The sequence below is a fragment of the Prionailurus bengalensis genome, chromosome E1, assembly GCF_016509475.1.
Source record: "Prionailurus bengalensis isolate Pbe53 chromosome E1, Fcat_Pben_1.1_paternal_pri, whole genome shotgun sequence".
NCBI lineage: Eukaryota > Metazoa > Chordata > Mammalia > Carnivora > Felidae > Prionailurus > Prionailurus bengalensis.
The window spans coordinates 14,936,925-14,951,774 of NC_057347.1; the positions used below are offsets into that span (position 1 = coordinate 14,936,925).

The window sequence follows — 14,850 nt, forward strand, 5'->3', positions numbered from 1 at the left end:
CTAAAGTTCATCTCGAATAAGCGATGAGAATGGCCTTTTTGTAAGAGTACCGAACTCTTTCACCGGGTCCTTCCGAGCAAGCTAAGGCAGCAGCTGGGGTGAGGCCCTCCCTTCCTGCACAGAGCAGCACGTCCTGCAGCGTCTGCTTGGCACTCGCCCACCCAGGACCTCGGTGTCCGAGCTGGCCTGCATCTCCCCTGCCCTCAGCCTGTATGACCTGACCTGGTGGTGGTCAGGAAGGCTAAGGTCAATGCCCCCATTAGAGCAGAGGGTGTAAATGTCCTTTGAGAAGTTGGAGCTGATGGACCCGCCCCAGCAGCTGGTGTTGCACCCGCAGGAGGTCCTGCCCCACCACCACTACTGCCCATCTGAAGAGAAGGAGGTGGAAGCAAAGAAAGAAGAGCCTGAGGAGACTGGGGGCGCCTGGGTGGCTCAATTGATTAAGTGTCCGACTTTGGCTCGGGTTCAGATCCTCTGTCCCCCTCTCTCTGCCCCTCCCCCACTCATTCACTCTCACTCTCGCTCTCGCTCTCTTTCTCTCTCTCAAAAATAAATCAACATTTAAAAAAAAGAAGAATCAGAGGAGTCTGATGATCATGTGGATGTAGTTGGTCTTTTTTGACTAAACCTCTTCTGTAACCTGTTTAATAAAATCTGAACTCTTAAGAAGAAGAATGCATACATACATACATACATACATACATACATACTGAAAGGGCTTGGTACTGATATGATAGCCCCCCTAAAAAAGTATTAAATTCTTTCTCTGAATCATTAAGTTTAAATAGTGAAGCATTAAACCATAAAATATCTCAAAAATGATAAGTGAACACTTATATGGTCTTGGGGTGAGAGAAGCTTTTTAAAGCATTGGTATCCAATTTTGATAACTAAAAGATAGCTAGATTTAACCTAAATACCAAATATCAAAAACACCAGAATCAATAAAGAAGATAGAGAATGGAGGTGAAAGAGGTCCTCGAAGGGATGAAAATATGGGACTGGAGGCAACAGACCTGAGTTTCCATTCTGCTGAATCTAACCACTAACTTTCCATATGAACTTAGATTATTTAACCTCTCTGTGTCTCACTCAGTATTATTATTTTTTTAATTCCAGTGTAGTTAACACACAGTTCTGTATTCATCTCAGGTGTACAACAGTGTGATTCAACAACTGTACACGTTACTCAATGCTCATGAAGACAGGTGCACTCTTAATCTAATCCCCATCACCTATTTCCCCCATCCCCCCACCCACCTCCCTTCAGGTAACTATCAGTTCTGTATAGCTAAGAGTTGGTTTCTTGGTTTGTCTCTTTTTTTTCTTTGTCCATTTGTTTTGTTTCTTTTTCTTTTTTTTTAATCTCTTTTTAGAGGTTATTTATTTATTTTGAGAGAGAGAGAGAGTATAAACAGGGGAGGGCCAGAGAGAGAGGGGGAAAGAGAGAGAGAGAGAAAGAAAATCCCAAGCAGGCTCTGCACTGAGGCACAGAGCCTGACGCAGGGCTCAGACCCACAAATCTGAGCCAAAACCAAGAGTTGGACGCTTAACCAACTGAGCTGCCCAGGCTCCTCACATTTGTTCTGTTTCTTAAATTCCACAGGCGAGTGAAATCATACATTTTTCTTTCTCTGACTGGCATACTTCGCTTAGCATTATACTTTCTAGCTCCATCTATGTTGTTGGATATGGCAAAACATCATTCTTTTTTATGGCTGAATAGTATTCCTGTGTGTGTGTGTGTGTGTGTGTGTGTGTGTGTGTGTGTGTGTATACACATACACACCACTTCTTTATCCATTCATCTATCCATAGACACTTGGACTGCTTCCATAGTTTGGCTATTATAAATAATGTTGCAGTAAACATAGGGGTGCATATATCCCTTCAAATTAGTGTTTTCTGTTTTTAAAAACCTTTTTTAAACTTTTTTTAAAAAGTTTATTAATTTGAGGGGCTCCTGGGTGGCTCAGTTGGTTGAGCATCCGACTTCAGCTCAGGTCATGATCTCACAGTTCATGGGTTCAAGCCCCTCATCGGGCTCTGTGCTGACAGCTCAGAGCCTGGAGCCTGTTTCGGATTCTGTGTCCCCCTCGCTTTCTACCCCTCTCCAACTCCTGCTCTGTCTCTGTCTCTAAAAAATGAATAAACCTTAAAAAAAATTTTTTTAAAGTTTATTAATTTGAGAGAGAGAAAGAGAGCGAGAGAGAGAAAGAGATTGGGGGAGGGACAGAGACAGGGAGAGAGAGAGAATCCCAAGCTGGCTCCTCTTGTCAGCACAGAGCCTGACGTGGGGCTCAATCCCACAAACCGTGAGATTGTGACCTGAGCTGAGATCAAGAGTCAGGGACACTTAACCAACCGAGCCATCCAGACGCCCCGACTTAGTGCTTTCATATTCCTTGGGTAGTACAATTACTGGATCATAGGATAGTTCTATTTTTAACTTTTTGAGGAACCTCCCAACTGTCTTGCACAATGGTTGCACCAGTTTGCATTCCCCCCAACAGTGCACGAGGATTCCTTTTTCTCCACAACCTCACCAACACTTGGTGATCCTTGAGTTTTTCATTTTAGCCATTGTGGCAGGTGTAAGGTTTTGATTTGCATTTCCCTCAGTGACGAGTGATGTTGAGCATCTTTTCATGTCGGTTAGCCTTCCATACGTCTGCTTTAGAGAAATCTCTATTCTTCTCCCCATTTTTTACTTGGATTTTTTGTTTGGGGTGTAGAGTTATATCAGTTCTTTATATATTTTGGATACTAACCCTTATCAGATCTGTCATTTGCAGATATCTGCTCCCATTCAGTGGGTTGCCTTTTAGTTTTGTTGGTTGTTTTCTTTTGTTGTGCAAAAGCTTTTTATTTTGCTTTTGTTCCCCTTACCTCAGGAGACATATCTAGAAAGATATGTCAGAGAAATTCACCCACTATTCTTGTTTTTTTTAAATGTTTATTTACTTTTGAAAGAGAGAGCACAAGCAGGGGAGGGACAGAGAGACAGACAGACAGACAGAATCTGAAGCAGGCTCCAGGCTCTGAGCTGTCAGCGAAGAACCCGACACAGGGCTCGAACTCAGGAACTGCGAGATCATGACCTCAGCTGAAGCCAGACGCTTAACCAACTGAGCCACCCAGGCGCCCCTCACTCAGTATTCTTATATGGATAATGAGAGGGCTGGGTGAACCTCCAGGCCTCTGGGGAGGACTGTTTGCAAAGACGACCCCAACAATTTTGCCCATCCCTATGTTTGCCCCTTTACCACTTGACATTAGTTTTTCTCCAATCAAGAGGTAGAGTCTGTTTCCTGTGCCCTTGAATCTGGGCCAGCCCTGTAACTTACTTTGACCCATGGGATGCAGTAGAAGTGACATTATGTGACTTTTGAGTCTAAGCTTTAAGGTGCCTTGTAGCTTCCGTGTCATTTTCTTGGAATAATTGTGTAGCCACATAAGCAAGCCTAGGCTAGCCTTCTTGCGGGTAAAAGACTGTGCCAGACGAATGCAATCATGTGAGTAATCCGGGGCAAGACCAGCAGAAAAAAGTGTTCAGGTAAACTCTGGGCAAAGTTGCTGGCACACAGCACTATAAGCAAATGAAATAGTTGTTATTTTAACAGCAAACCACCCCCAGGAAGGAAAAAAAAAACAACAAACCATAAACAAAACTAAAATGTACATGACAAAATGAGAGAGTGTTTCTAACAACTGTGCAAATCTTAAAATCAAATCTTTAGCAATCAGTCTTTAAAAATATGCATAGTGGTGGGACGCCTGGGTGACTCAGTTAAGCTTCTGACTCTTGATTTCTGCTCAGGTCATGATTTCACGGTTCGTGAGCTTGAGTCCCGAGCCAGGCTCTGCACTGACAGGAGCCTGCTTGAAATTCTCTCTCTCTCTGCCCCTCCTCTGCTTGTGCATACTCTCTCTTTCTCTCTCAGAAATAAATATTTTCTAATAAATATACATTAAAAAATAAATAATAAAATAATAAAAATAAATTCATGTCTCTATTGTAATTAAAACTGGATACCATTTTTTCCCTGTCAGATTGGCAAAGTTGCTTTGTTGGGTTTGGGGGATTTGTTTGTTTGTTTGTTTGTTTGTTTGTTTTAACTGTGATAAGGATTTTAGGTTAGAGTATAAAGAAATGGCCATGATATGTTAAGTGAAAAGAAGTAGCCGATAAATCGCTATGTGTACCACGTGGCCAATGACACGAAAAATTTCATGCATGAGGCTAGAAAGAGGACTACAAGAAAATGCCTCTGCCTGGTAGGCTTATAGATGATTTATTTTCTCTACAATTTTCACTTTGTAATTTCTTTCTGACTACCATGTGTTCCTTTTGTAATGTTGATTAGTTTTCTAAATAACAAAAATAATTCAAACAATGGGAACTTTATTTGTATGAGCATTTGTCTCTCTGATTTTGAGAGACAGAACTCAAGAGGGGCAGAGAGAGAGAGAGAGAGAGGAGGAATCCCAAGCAGGCTCCGTGCTGTTGGTGCAGAGCCCGAGACCTGAGCCAAAATCAAGGGTCGGACACTTAAGGGACTGAGCCACCCAGGCGCCCCGTATGAACATTTTTAAGACACTTGATACATATTGGGAATTTGCCCTCCAGGAAAGTTGTACCAGTTACCAGCCTACCAGTGATGTTCACTTTCATTTTTGAATCCAACTGATTTTGTTTTAGTCTGCTCATATTTCTAATCTTGTTATATCCCTTTTTATTATTTCTTTGGGGTTCTGACACCTCTCAGTTTAGTGTTCTCGTTGAATTTCATTAGCAGCTCTTTCATTAGTAGCACAGAAGGATTAAAGTGTTAACTAGGATAGACTTTGACCAAAACCTATGAAAAGTATGTTATTATCTTTGTATGAATCCTATTTAATCAAAGTTCATCAGAAACCTCTCTTTGGTACTTATCTTAAGGCACAGAACTGGCCACAGATGATATTCTAGACCCTGATATGTGTGCTTCTATCTCAGTGGGAATGGCAGATTCCAGAGGTATCTGGATTCATCACAAGGCTTAACGAGGTTCCATGCAGGTTCAGATTAATTCACTGCCCTTTGCTTTCACTCTTCAACAACCAAGGAATCTACCTCCAGTTTGGATCCTTGATTATCTGTGTGCTATACACACAAATTTCTTTTGTTATAAAATACCTACCGGAATAGGTATAGTCTGGAAGTCTGGAACAAATCTCTTTTTCTGTACTTGAACCCCATTGTAAATGCACTAGGGATATTACTAAGGTACACTTTTGGTAAAATAAAGAATCACTCCCTCTTTTGTTTTCGTTTTCGTTTTATGCACAAATGTCACATATTAAATTTGGTTGATAAGGTACATATATATTCTCACTTTCCATTATCTCTCCTAGCAGATGACTAATGTAAAATATTGGGTAATTTTTTTAAATCAATACTTCATTTTTAGAAATAATTAGAGGGAGACTCAACTCCCACATAAATATTCACCCCACTCAGTTCCTGGACCTACTTATGTTAGAGGATAATCTATAAATAATTCACAAAGCTGCCATTACTCACCGTATTGTGATAATTTTTTCTGGGAAAATTTTAACAACTGTGCTAATATAGCCTGCCAGTTATCAGTAGTTGGGAATGCAAGTCAACTTTTAATTATGCAGAGGCTGATTATTCAGACAACAAACTGTTCGTGCCCTGTACTGCTCCTTCTCGCTGCCTACCCTTTAGCATTTTTACTGCTCATTAGCACATACACCAGAAGGTAGGCATTGGCCAGGGGGAAAAGGAAGGGAAACTAAAATCTGCTAAATACTGAAGACAAGCTCTGATGAAAGATTTCAATACAATTTGTAGAACTGGTGACTAAAATTGAGTCATTTGGATTCCCTGCGAATTTTATTTACTTGTTCTTTTCTTGCCCTCCATAGCAACAGATAATAGGATTGTCTGCAGAGAGACAACATTATTCCTATATTTAACGTTTTCCTTTCTAAGACATTTTCACATGATGGATCATGATATTTTCTTTATTCATCACATTTGCACCTAGACCGCTTCATTTCTTCGGCAACTGGTGTGTTGGGATTCCTGGCATAGGCCATGATACCGCAATTAGCCGATGGTTTTTCAGGTTTCCAGAAAACTGAAGGTTTCCCTTGAAGTACCGGCAGCTTTCATATTTCAGCCGGTTTCGTTGGGAATACGATTTCCTCACGCTTACACCAAGGCCACTGAACACAATTTAAGCCTTTCTGGATGCCCAGGGTCATCTGCCTTTGCACACATATTCCCGAGCCGTGCATGGCTATTACAAAACCCATGTCGGTATGCCGTCGGTCTAGGAACCTCTGGTTAAGGGAAGTGTTACACCGGTAGTAAAACTTGAATGGTACTAGTGTTTTTGTTTGCCCTCGGGCTGTTATTCTTATATAAGTTTTCTACCTCCCTCTCCTGTCTGTCACCTGTCTCCTTTGCCGTTGTCATAAAACCTGCCTCTTATTAGTTCTCTGTTTCTGGGCTGCTGTGGGCTGAGAAACTGAATAACTAAGGCAGCTATAACTGGCTAAAATAAGAGCAAATAGGACCACATGAGAGCATAAAGAACTCATCTATGAGTACCAGTCGCGAGCTTTGGTGCAGAAATAGCATCCCCGCTTAGAGGCCTTTTCCTTCCTTCCTAATTTTCAATCACGTAGTTAAATTGCTGGCTAATTGTGCTTCAAAGAAGAGATCGTGTGGGACATGTGACTGTCTTGAATTAGAGCTTTTCCAGAGAGGTTTTTTTCAGTGACTGATTTCCCATAAAGTTGGGACAGAGGGCAGAACGAATAGGTAAGCATAAGGAACATGATTTTTTTTAATATATTATCACGTGTCTAGTTTGGGATAGTGATCAGGTGACTTGTTCTATTAACTAACCAGAGACCGGTTAAACAAAAGCGGCATCGACTATAAAAGTCTTTGGGAAATCATCTCACCAGGCACTCTGGTTTCTGTGTCCTGGTGAACATTATGAAACTGTCTACCTAGAAGGCTCCCGGCTGATAATTCCTTTTTTATTCTTTTTTTTTTTAATAAGTTCTAATCTTTGGGGGCGCCTGGGTGGCTCAGTCAGTTGAGCGTCTGACTTCGGCTCAGGTCGTGATCTCGCGGTCTGTGAGTTTGAGCCCCGCATCGCACTCTGTGCTGACAGCTGGGAGCCTGGAGCCCGCTTCGGATTCTGTGTCTCCCCCTCTCTCTGCCCCTCCCCTGTTCATGCTCTGTCTCTCCCTCTCTCTCTGTCAAAAATAAACATTAAAAAAAAAATAAGTTCTAATCTTTGGATTTTTCTGGTATCGAGATGCAATGGTTGGGTTCCGGGATTCAGTGGACTTTTCATGTGTTCGTTTGCTTTGCTTCCTGAGGACGAGAGTTTGCTGTGAGTCATGTTTCATCTGATATGTATCAGATCCGGCTATGGAGCTATGACTCAGACGGGGCTTCAGGCCCAGTTGCCCAGCTCATCTTCTGAAGAATCGACAGTGAGGCCAAGACTACTGTCCTGACACATTTTTCCTTTCCTCTTGCTCTTTCAGGATCTAAAGAGAACAGCGTGACCAACAGCAGGCAGGTCCGCCTTGCCACGGGCATCTTCCCTGTCATCAGCCTCCTGAACCATTCCTGCAGCCCCAACACCAGCCTGTCCTTCATTAGCACCGTCGCCACCGTTCGGGCATCACAGCAGATTGGAAAAGGGCAAGAGATTCTCCACTGCTACGGTGAGCCCTCCCTGCCTCGCCACTGTCCACGTTTCTCTGGCAGGAAAGGACAGGGTGAATCAGAATGGGCAAACCAATGGACAGGTGAAGGCAGTGCATACTTGGGCCAGAAAAAGAAAAGGCCTCCTGGCCTCCTTCCTTGGCCCTATTGTGTCTAAACTATCACGTATCTCACTGCTTAATCCCATAAACTTCCTGTGCCAAAAATGGGCTCAGAATAACTTTTTGGGTTTTTTTCCTTCCTATCCTTCCAACTTGGAAGCTTCTTTCTTTCTTTCTTTTTTTAATTAAATATTTTTTAACATTTATTTATTTTTGAGAGACAGAATGCATGCAAGCGGGGGAGGGACAGAGAGAGGAGACAGAATCTGAAGCAGGCTCCAGGCTCTGTCTGATATTTCCACACAGAGCCCGACTCGGGGCTCGAACCCATGAACTGTGAGATCATGACCTGAGCTGAAGTCAGACACTCAACTGATTGAGCCACCCAGGCACCCCAGAAGCTTATTTCTATATCTAGTTCCACAAATGTTTGAGTAAAAGGCACCTGTCACATGATGAATAATTGACCGGATCCTCTGCTAAGCTGAAGGGTTTTTTTTTTTTTTTGCATTTTTATTTTATTTTAAAGTTTGTTCATTTATTTTGAGAGAACGAGAGAGTGCAAGCAGGAAAGGGGCAGAGAGAGGGAGAGACAGAATCCCAAGCAGGCTCCGTGCTGCACTGTCAGTGCAGAGCCCAGTGCAGCGCTTGAACTCACAAACCCATGAGATCATGACCTGAGCCGAGATGAAGAGTCAGATGCTTAACTGACTGAGCCACTCAGACGCCCCTAAACTGAAGTTTTTTGAGTTTAGTGCTTGGCTCCCTCTTGCCTTCACTATTGGCCACATGTGGTCTCTCTGCAGGGCCTCACCAGAGCAGGATGCGTGCTGCTGAAAGGCAACAGAAGCTGAGATCACAGTATTTCTTTGACTGCAGTTGCGCAGCTTGTCAGAACGAGAAGCACTCAGCTGCCACAGGGCCCCGGTGGGAGGCGTTCTGCTGTAGGAGCTGCGGGGCGCTCATGCAGGTAAATCTCTCTTCTTGCTTCTCTACTTTGGCTGGAGGTCAGTCATCCAGCCCAGAGGCCATAAATCTTCAGGAGAAGCCTGGAGGCTTCTCAGGGGAGGCTGAGAGCAAGTCTCTTCCCCTTCAGCTCATCTTCCCCGCACACTGGTTACCCCTCCACAGGAACCACAGGAAACATTGGATTTAGTAATCTGTCTCTTGCAAATAGCAGAAAATCCCACCTAAACTGGTGTGAGGGAGAGGGAAGGGGGCAAAAAAAGACTGGGCATGTATTTGCTCAATAAATCACTAAAAGGTCCCAGGATGGGGGTACTTCAGATAACAACTAGATCCAGGGACTCAGATAATGTCACCAAGACCGATTTCTCTCTCTCCCTCCCTCCTTCCCTCAGCTCCACTTTCTCAGCGAGGCGATCCTCGGACAGACTTCCCTCTGGTGGTGGTGGCGAGATAGCTACCGGCAGTTCCAACCTCACATCCTCCTGGTCCGGGAGGATAAAGACACGCGCTCCTCTCACAGCGGTATAGGCCAAAATTGTGCTTCATTTCATTGGCCTGATCCCTGTGGCTGGTGGAAAATCAGTCACATAGTTTTCCTCCAGCCATTTGGCCCAGAGGAATGGGTCAGATTGGAGCCACATGACCACCCCCTCAGCCACGGGGTCCTGAGTGGGGGAGGGTAGGAGAGGATCCTCAGGAGAAATCACGTTACTATTGCCAAATGAGGGTGTAGATACTGGCATTTATTTTTTTTAATTTAAAAAAATTTATTTAATGTTTATTTTTGAGAGAGAGAGACAGAGCACGAGCAGAGGAGGGGCAGAGAGAGAGAGAGGGAGACAGAATCTAAAGCAGACTCCAAGCCCTGAGCTGTCAGCACAGAGCCCAGCGTGGGGCTCGAACCCATGAACCGCGAGATCATGACCTGAGCTGAAGTCGGACGCTTAACCGACTAAGCCACCCAGGGGCCCCGATACTGGCATTTAAAAACCAGCAAATGTTCACCTCGGAGATTTTCTCCTCTGCCAGAGGACACAGTATTCTTAGGGGAACCATAAGTGTAATGTAGAGCTGGTTGTGTTGGAAAGCTGAAGTTACAAACCCAAGGTCAAATGTGGGGAGGTCTCGTCTGGCACCTCTTCCTTTGGTTTTCTTATGGCTTTTGCTTTTTTTAAATTGAAGTATAGTTGACACACAATGTCACATTAATTTCAGATGCACAACAAAGTGATTCAACAACCCTGTACTCTTTTTATTTTATTTTTTAATTTGAGAGAGAAAGAGCCGGGGAGAGGGGCAGAGGGAGAGAAAGAGAGAATCCCAAGCAGACTCCACACTCAGCACAGAGCCCAACGCAGGGCTTGATTCATCCCATGACCCTGAGTTGTGGGAACATGACCTAAGCCACAATCAAGAGTCAGACACTCTAACTGACTGAACCACTCAGACACCCCCTTTAAAAAAAAAAATAGGCATCACGCCCAGCACTGAGCCCCACATGGGGCTTGAACTCACAACCCTGAGATCAAGACCTCAGCTGAGATCAAGAGTCCGATGCTTAAACAGCTGAGCCACCCAGATGCCCCCAACAACTCTGTACTCATATGGCCTTTTCATAACCACTAGGAATGTGTCTGTCATCCAAAGCTCTGACCCTAAAGAGAGATAAGAAAGGAGTCTAGAGATGGGAAGAAACTGTGAATTGTAATACCAGTTTAATTTTGGTTGCAAAAATTAAGTCTTAGGGTGGGATCATCTACTGCTTTCAGTAGAGTTGCTGCTGTCAAACCGAAGTGAGTCAGGCTTTGGTCATGGTGTATTATTGCCGTCATCTCTTTGGGGTCAGAAGCTGTGGAGTGACCCTGTAATGTAAGGCACATGCGATGTTGCTAACCGAATGTGGTACAGGAATAAAGACAAAACTGACTTCCACAGGGAGACGATGTACTGATCTGTGGCAGCACGTCCTGTACGGAGTCAGTCAGCAGAGATCACCTCATCTCTCGGTTACAGGACCTTCAGCAGCAGGTTGGGATGGCCCGGAAGCTTCTCAGAAATGATAAACCAGGTGAGACTGGCTCCCTGCTTTGGTCCTCCAGCCCCTTCCTTTTTATTCATTCTGAGATCACCTTGGACTCAAGGAGACTCAGTGATGATGGAAGAATTACATTTAATTATCCCCATGCCAGCCACAAGATGGCTATGCAGGCCAATGAGACCAAACCCTAACCAGCTGAATTTGTGTGGTGTCCTTGAAAAAGGGCCAGAGGATTTAAGCTGTTGTTCTCTTGTGCATCAGAGAGCTAAGTTAAAATACGCCCATGATAACTAAAGGGTTATCTCTGACACCCATGATCTTTGTGCATATCCAGAAGTTCAGTGGATTTATTTTTAATTCCAGGGCCTAATGACTTAATTTTCTAAAGAGATTCTCTGCTCTCATCAGAGCCTCATCTCTTGTAGAGAGTAGTGGAGCGTGTGTCCAATGGATGGAAGTATCCTGCTTTCTTCAGAGAGACAGTTGTAGAATTCCACATCACCCTTGCAAACTCTGCCTTCGAACTTGATGTCATAGGAATTTATTTACTGAACTTTGTGAAAGCTGACCTTTAACCTAGATTTCAGTGTCAAGAGAAATCATGGTCATAAGTGGAATCTAGGCCACTGAAGTTGGAAACCCAGAGTAAATGTGGAGAGGCCTCACCTAGCACCTTTTTCTATAGAAAGAGAAAACATAAGAGAACAACAGCTTTACTGGAACAAACATTGTGGGTTGGTCACAACCGAAGGAGACAAAGTAGGGTTTCCACATTCAACCCAGCCAATATAGAACTTAAGAGCTGGGTTCACATTTCCAGGACTGGGTTTGTGTGGTAATGAGGCCACTTTCCTTTGCATTGATAGAGCGAGCCATTCAGCTATTGTTGGGGTGCCAGCGTGATGCCCAGAGCTTCCTGTCAGGAGAACACAGTCTGGTGGGAGAAATGGAGGATGACCTGGCCCAGGCCTATGCTGCCTTAGGTATGACTTGTGTCTTCATTTTCTGTTCTGAGGAACAAGTTTGCCTTGTGTGTTTGGTCATGACCCTGGCCTACCTCTTAGCCTTCAGCTAAAGCTGTTCTCCCTCTTACTGAGCTTTACACACCCTGAAAACATTCATCCACAGTTGACTGTGATTCTCTCCTGGAACCAGATTTTTGTGTCTCTGCAGGGGACTGGCAAAAGTCAGCTACCCATCTACAGAAGAGTCTCCAAGTGGTTGAGGTTCGCCATGGGCCGTCCAGTGTTGAAATGGGCCATGAGCTCTTCAAACTGGCCCAACTCTTCTTCAACGGGTAAGTCTTTCTCTTTTTTCCTGACACTTTCCAGGCCACTCCCTGTATTTCATTAGGTTCTTCTGTCCTTTACCTTTTTTCTGTGGTGCCGTTAAGCATGTTGAAACTTCTTCGTTTCCCCTTTAGGAGAGATCCTTTCCTTCTGTTTTATGGAAAAATGGGAGCTTTAGAATCTCCTCCTGAGAGATATGGGGAAAGCTCTTAGCTCTGAAAGGAGATTCCTAGGGAGAAGTTGCCAAGCAGTCCCACCACCTGCATGTGGCCCCTCTTCTCAGTCCTTGGGTTCCTCACACCTCTCTCACTGCCCTCACTCTCGCAACTTCAAGTCCAGGAGCTCTTCCTCCTCCCTATCCTGTTCCTCTTAAAGCAGCTCTTCTCAACCAGGAGTAATTTTGCCCCCAGGAGATGTCTGACAATGTCTGGAGACAGTTGGTTGTCACAATTCAGGGTAGAGACCAGAGATGCTGTTACCACAGCTAAGAATTGTCCGGCCCAAAATGCCGATAGTGTCAAGGTTGAGAAACCCTGCTTTGGAGGTTTCACGGAAGGAGCAGTAGGGTTGATGTCATCTACCTTTGCGGCTGAGATCACTGGGAGGCCCTATTTCTAGATGGAATACTTACTTCCAGCCTTGCTAAAGCTGCCATCAGTGCACCCTGGCTGAGGCAGTGTTTGAAGCTTGATCCTAAGATTACGAATGGTTTGTGGATCTGATACCCAAGACACAGAGGTCACCCATTTGGTCAGAGAGAGAGAGAGAGAGAACAGGGCTGCAGAGGCAGGTCAGGGATGGACTTGGTTACCTGGAGACGAAGGCTCCTGAGTAAACCGTGGCATAAACACCAGATTAACACTTTGAGATTTTCCCATTTCTCAGGACCTTGGAACCTTCATGCTTTTCCTGATAACTTTGTTTTCAATCTCTGCCTTGCCGTGTGTTCGTGAAAGTCTCTCACCAACCCTTCCAGACTGTAAGATCCTTGAGGACAAATTGACCTTCTATAACTTTGTATTTTTCACAGGGTGCGAGTAGACCCTTGATTAAAGTTTGCTTGGTTGAATGGGTGAATTTACTCCTTTTACCTCCCGTGGTTCAGGTTTGCAATACCAGAGGCGCTGAATACAATACAAAAGGCAGAAAAGGTTCTGATGGTGCACTATGGCCCTTGGAATGATGAGATCCAGGAGCTCCAAAAGATGAGATCTTGCTTATTGGACTTACCACCCATCCCTGCAGGGCCTTCTGTGCAGGGTCCAAATGTTTTCTTCCAATAGTTAACTACCCTCCCATAAAAACTCCCAGTTCCCAGAAAAGACTTAAAACTAGTGTCTGGAGAGTCTAAGCACTTTAAAAGGATTTTAGCTCATCTGCAGGCATCTGGAAGTTAGCCTGGGGTTTTGGCTAGACTCCACCTCACTAAATGATGATAGTCTGTTTCCCTGGAACATTCCTATGGTTTCTAGTAGTAATGAAATGTTATGTACCACTCCAGTGGGAACTTCAGCTCTTGGTAGTTGGTAGTTGTATTGTAATTGAAAAATAATTATAAAGCAAGAAATCACCGAGGCTCCTTACCTCTATCTAGAGTCACCATTTCCTGTATGATATCTAGCTTTCTCGAATCCTTTGTTAAAACTGGTACAGTGTAAATTGTAAATAGAGAAATAAATATGGGGCCACTTTACTGTTGATCAGTTTCTTCCTGTCCTTATTATCTGCCTCTCATTCTATGCTCGTGGCAGACTCGCTGACCAAACACTAATAAAATCGAGCTTATAGTAATGACATGCGCGCCTCCGTTCTCAGTTGTGTTTATTAGCAAGCCTGAAAAGAGACTCCTTTCTACCAGACCTCCCCAAGCTGGTAAATACAGACTGCATATGTACTGAGACATTGGGGGCAGGGGGGCTTCAAACGATGCTGAGGGTACAGGCGTTGCTGCTTGTGGTTTCAAACTTGAGGGACAAAAGGTAGGGATGACGGCTCTTTTCTACCTGGATAGGTAGCAATAGTCTAGATTCCATCCTGTTCAGGAGGCTAGGAGACTCTGTTCTGAGCCCTGGTTGCTATATAGCACCATCGGTGACCAAGTGGTTTCAATGAATCAGTGGAAAAGAATGTCAGGTCCACAGTGCTTTGAGAGCTTGCCCACCCTGGCCATGACCAGGAAGTGTCCATTGCTTGCCTCAGCATTATAATCTGGAAATGATTAGCCCTGAAGATGTCTGGCAGTAGCTTTTCAGGAAGCTGAGTGTTTAAATTTTTTTTTTAATTTTTTTTAATGTTTGTTTATTTTTGAGAGAGAGAGACAGAACGTGAGTGGGCAAGAGGCAGAGAGAGAGGGAGACACAGAATCTGAAGCAGGCTCCAGCCTCTGAGCTGTGAGCACAGAGCCCGACGCAGGGCTTGAACTCATGAACCATGAGATTGTGACCTAAGCTTCAGCTTAGGTTCAGCTTAAGTTGGACACTTAACTAATTGAGCCACCCAGGCACCCCAGGAAGCTGAGTGTTTAGAACACAGTTTGCATTCAAACATTTGAATGAAGGTCAGGCAGAATCTCATTTATCCAAATTCTCTCTACTAATTCACTGTGGCAAGACAGTGGCCAGTTAGGTTTTTGTTGTTGTTTGTTTGTTTGTTTGTTTGTTTCATAGAGATAAATTTTTCTTCTTGAAA

General features: G+C 44.1%; 1 protein-coding gene across 2 annotated transcripts in view; it reads left to right on the plus strand.

Moving 5' to 3' along the window:
• Positions 1-13,958, plus strand: part of SMYD4 (SET and MYND domain containing 4) — a 48,676-nt gene extending 34,718 nt beyond the window's left edge. Inside the window, exons 6-11 of one of the 2 annotated variants that reach the window (XM_043583458.1) lie at positions 7,582-7,764; positions 8,673-8,836; positions 10,771-10,903; positions 11,740-11,856; positions 12,047-12,170; positions 13,268-13,958. In XM_043583458.1, the coding sequence (XP_043439393.1) occupies positions 7,582-7,764; positions 8,673-8,836; positions 10,771-10,903; positions 11,740-11,856; positions 12,047-12,170; positions 13,268-13,445 (899 nt within the window). In that variant the 3' untranslated portion in view covers positions 13,446-13,958. Of the gene's footprint in view, positions 1-7,581; positions 7,765-8,672; positions 8,837-10,770; positions 10,904-11,739; positions 11,857-12,046; positions 12,171-13,090; positions 13,232-13,267 lie in introns of those variants that run through there. The other variant, XM_043583459.1, reaches the window with a different exon arrangement.
• Positions 13,959-14,850: the final 892 nt, after the last annotated feature.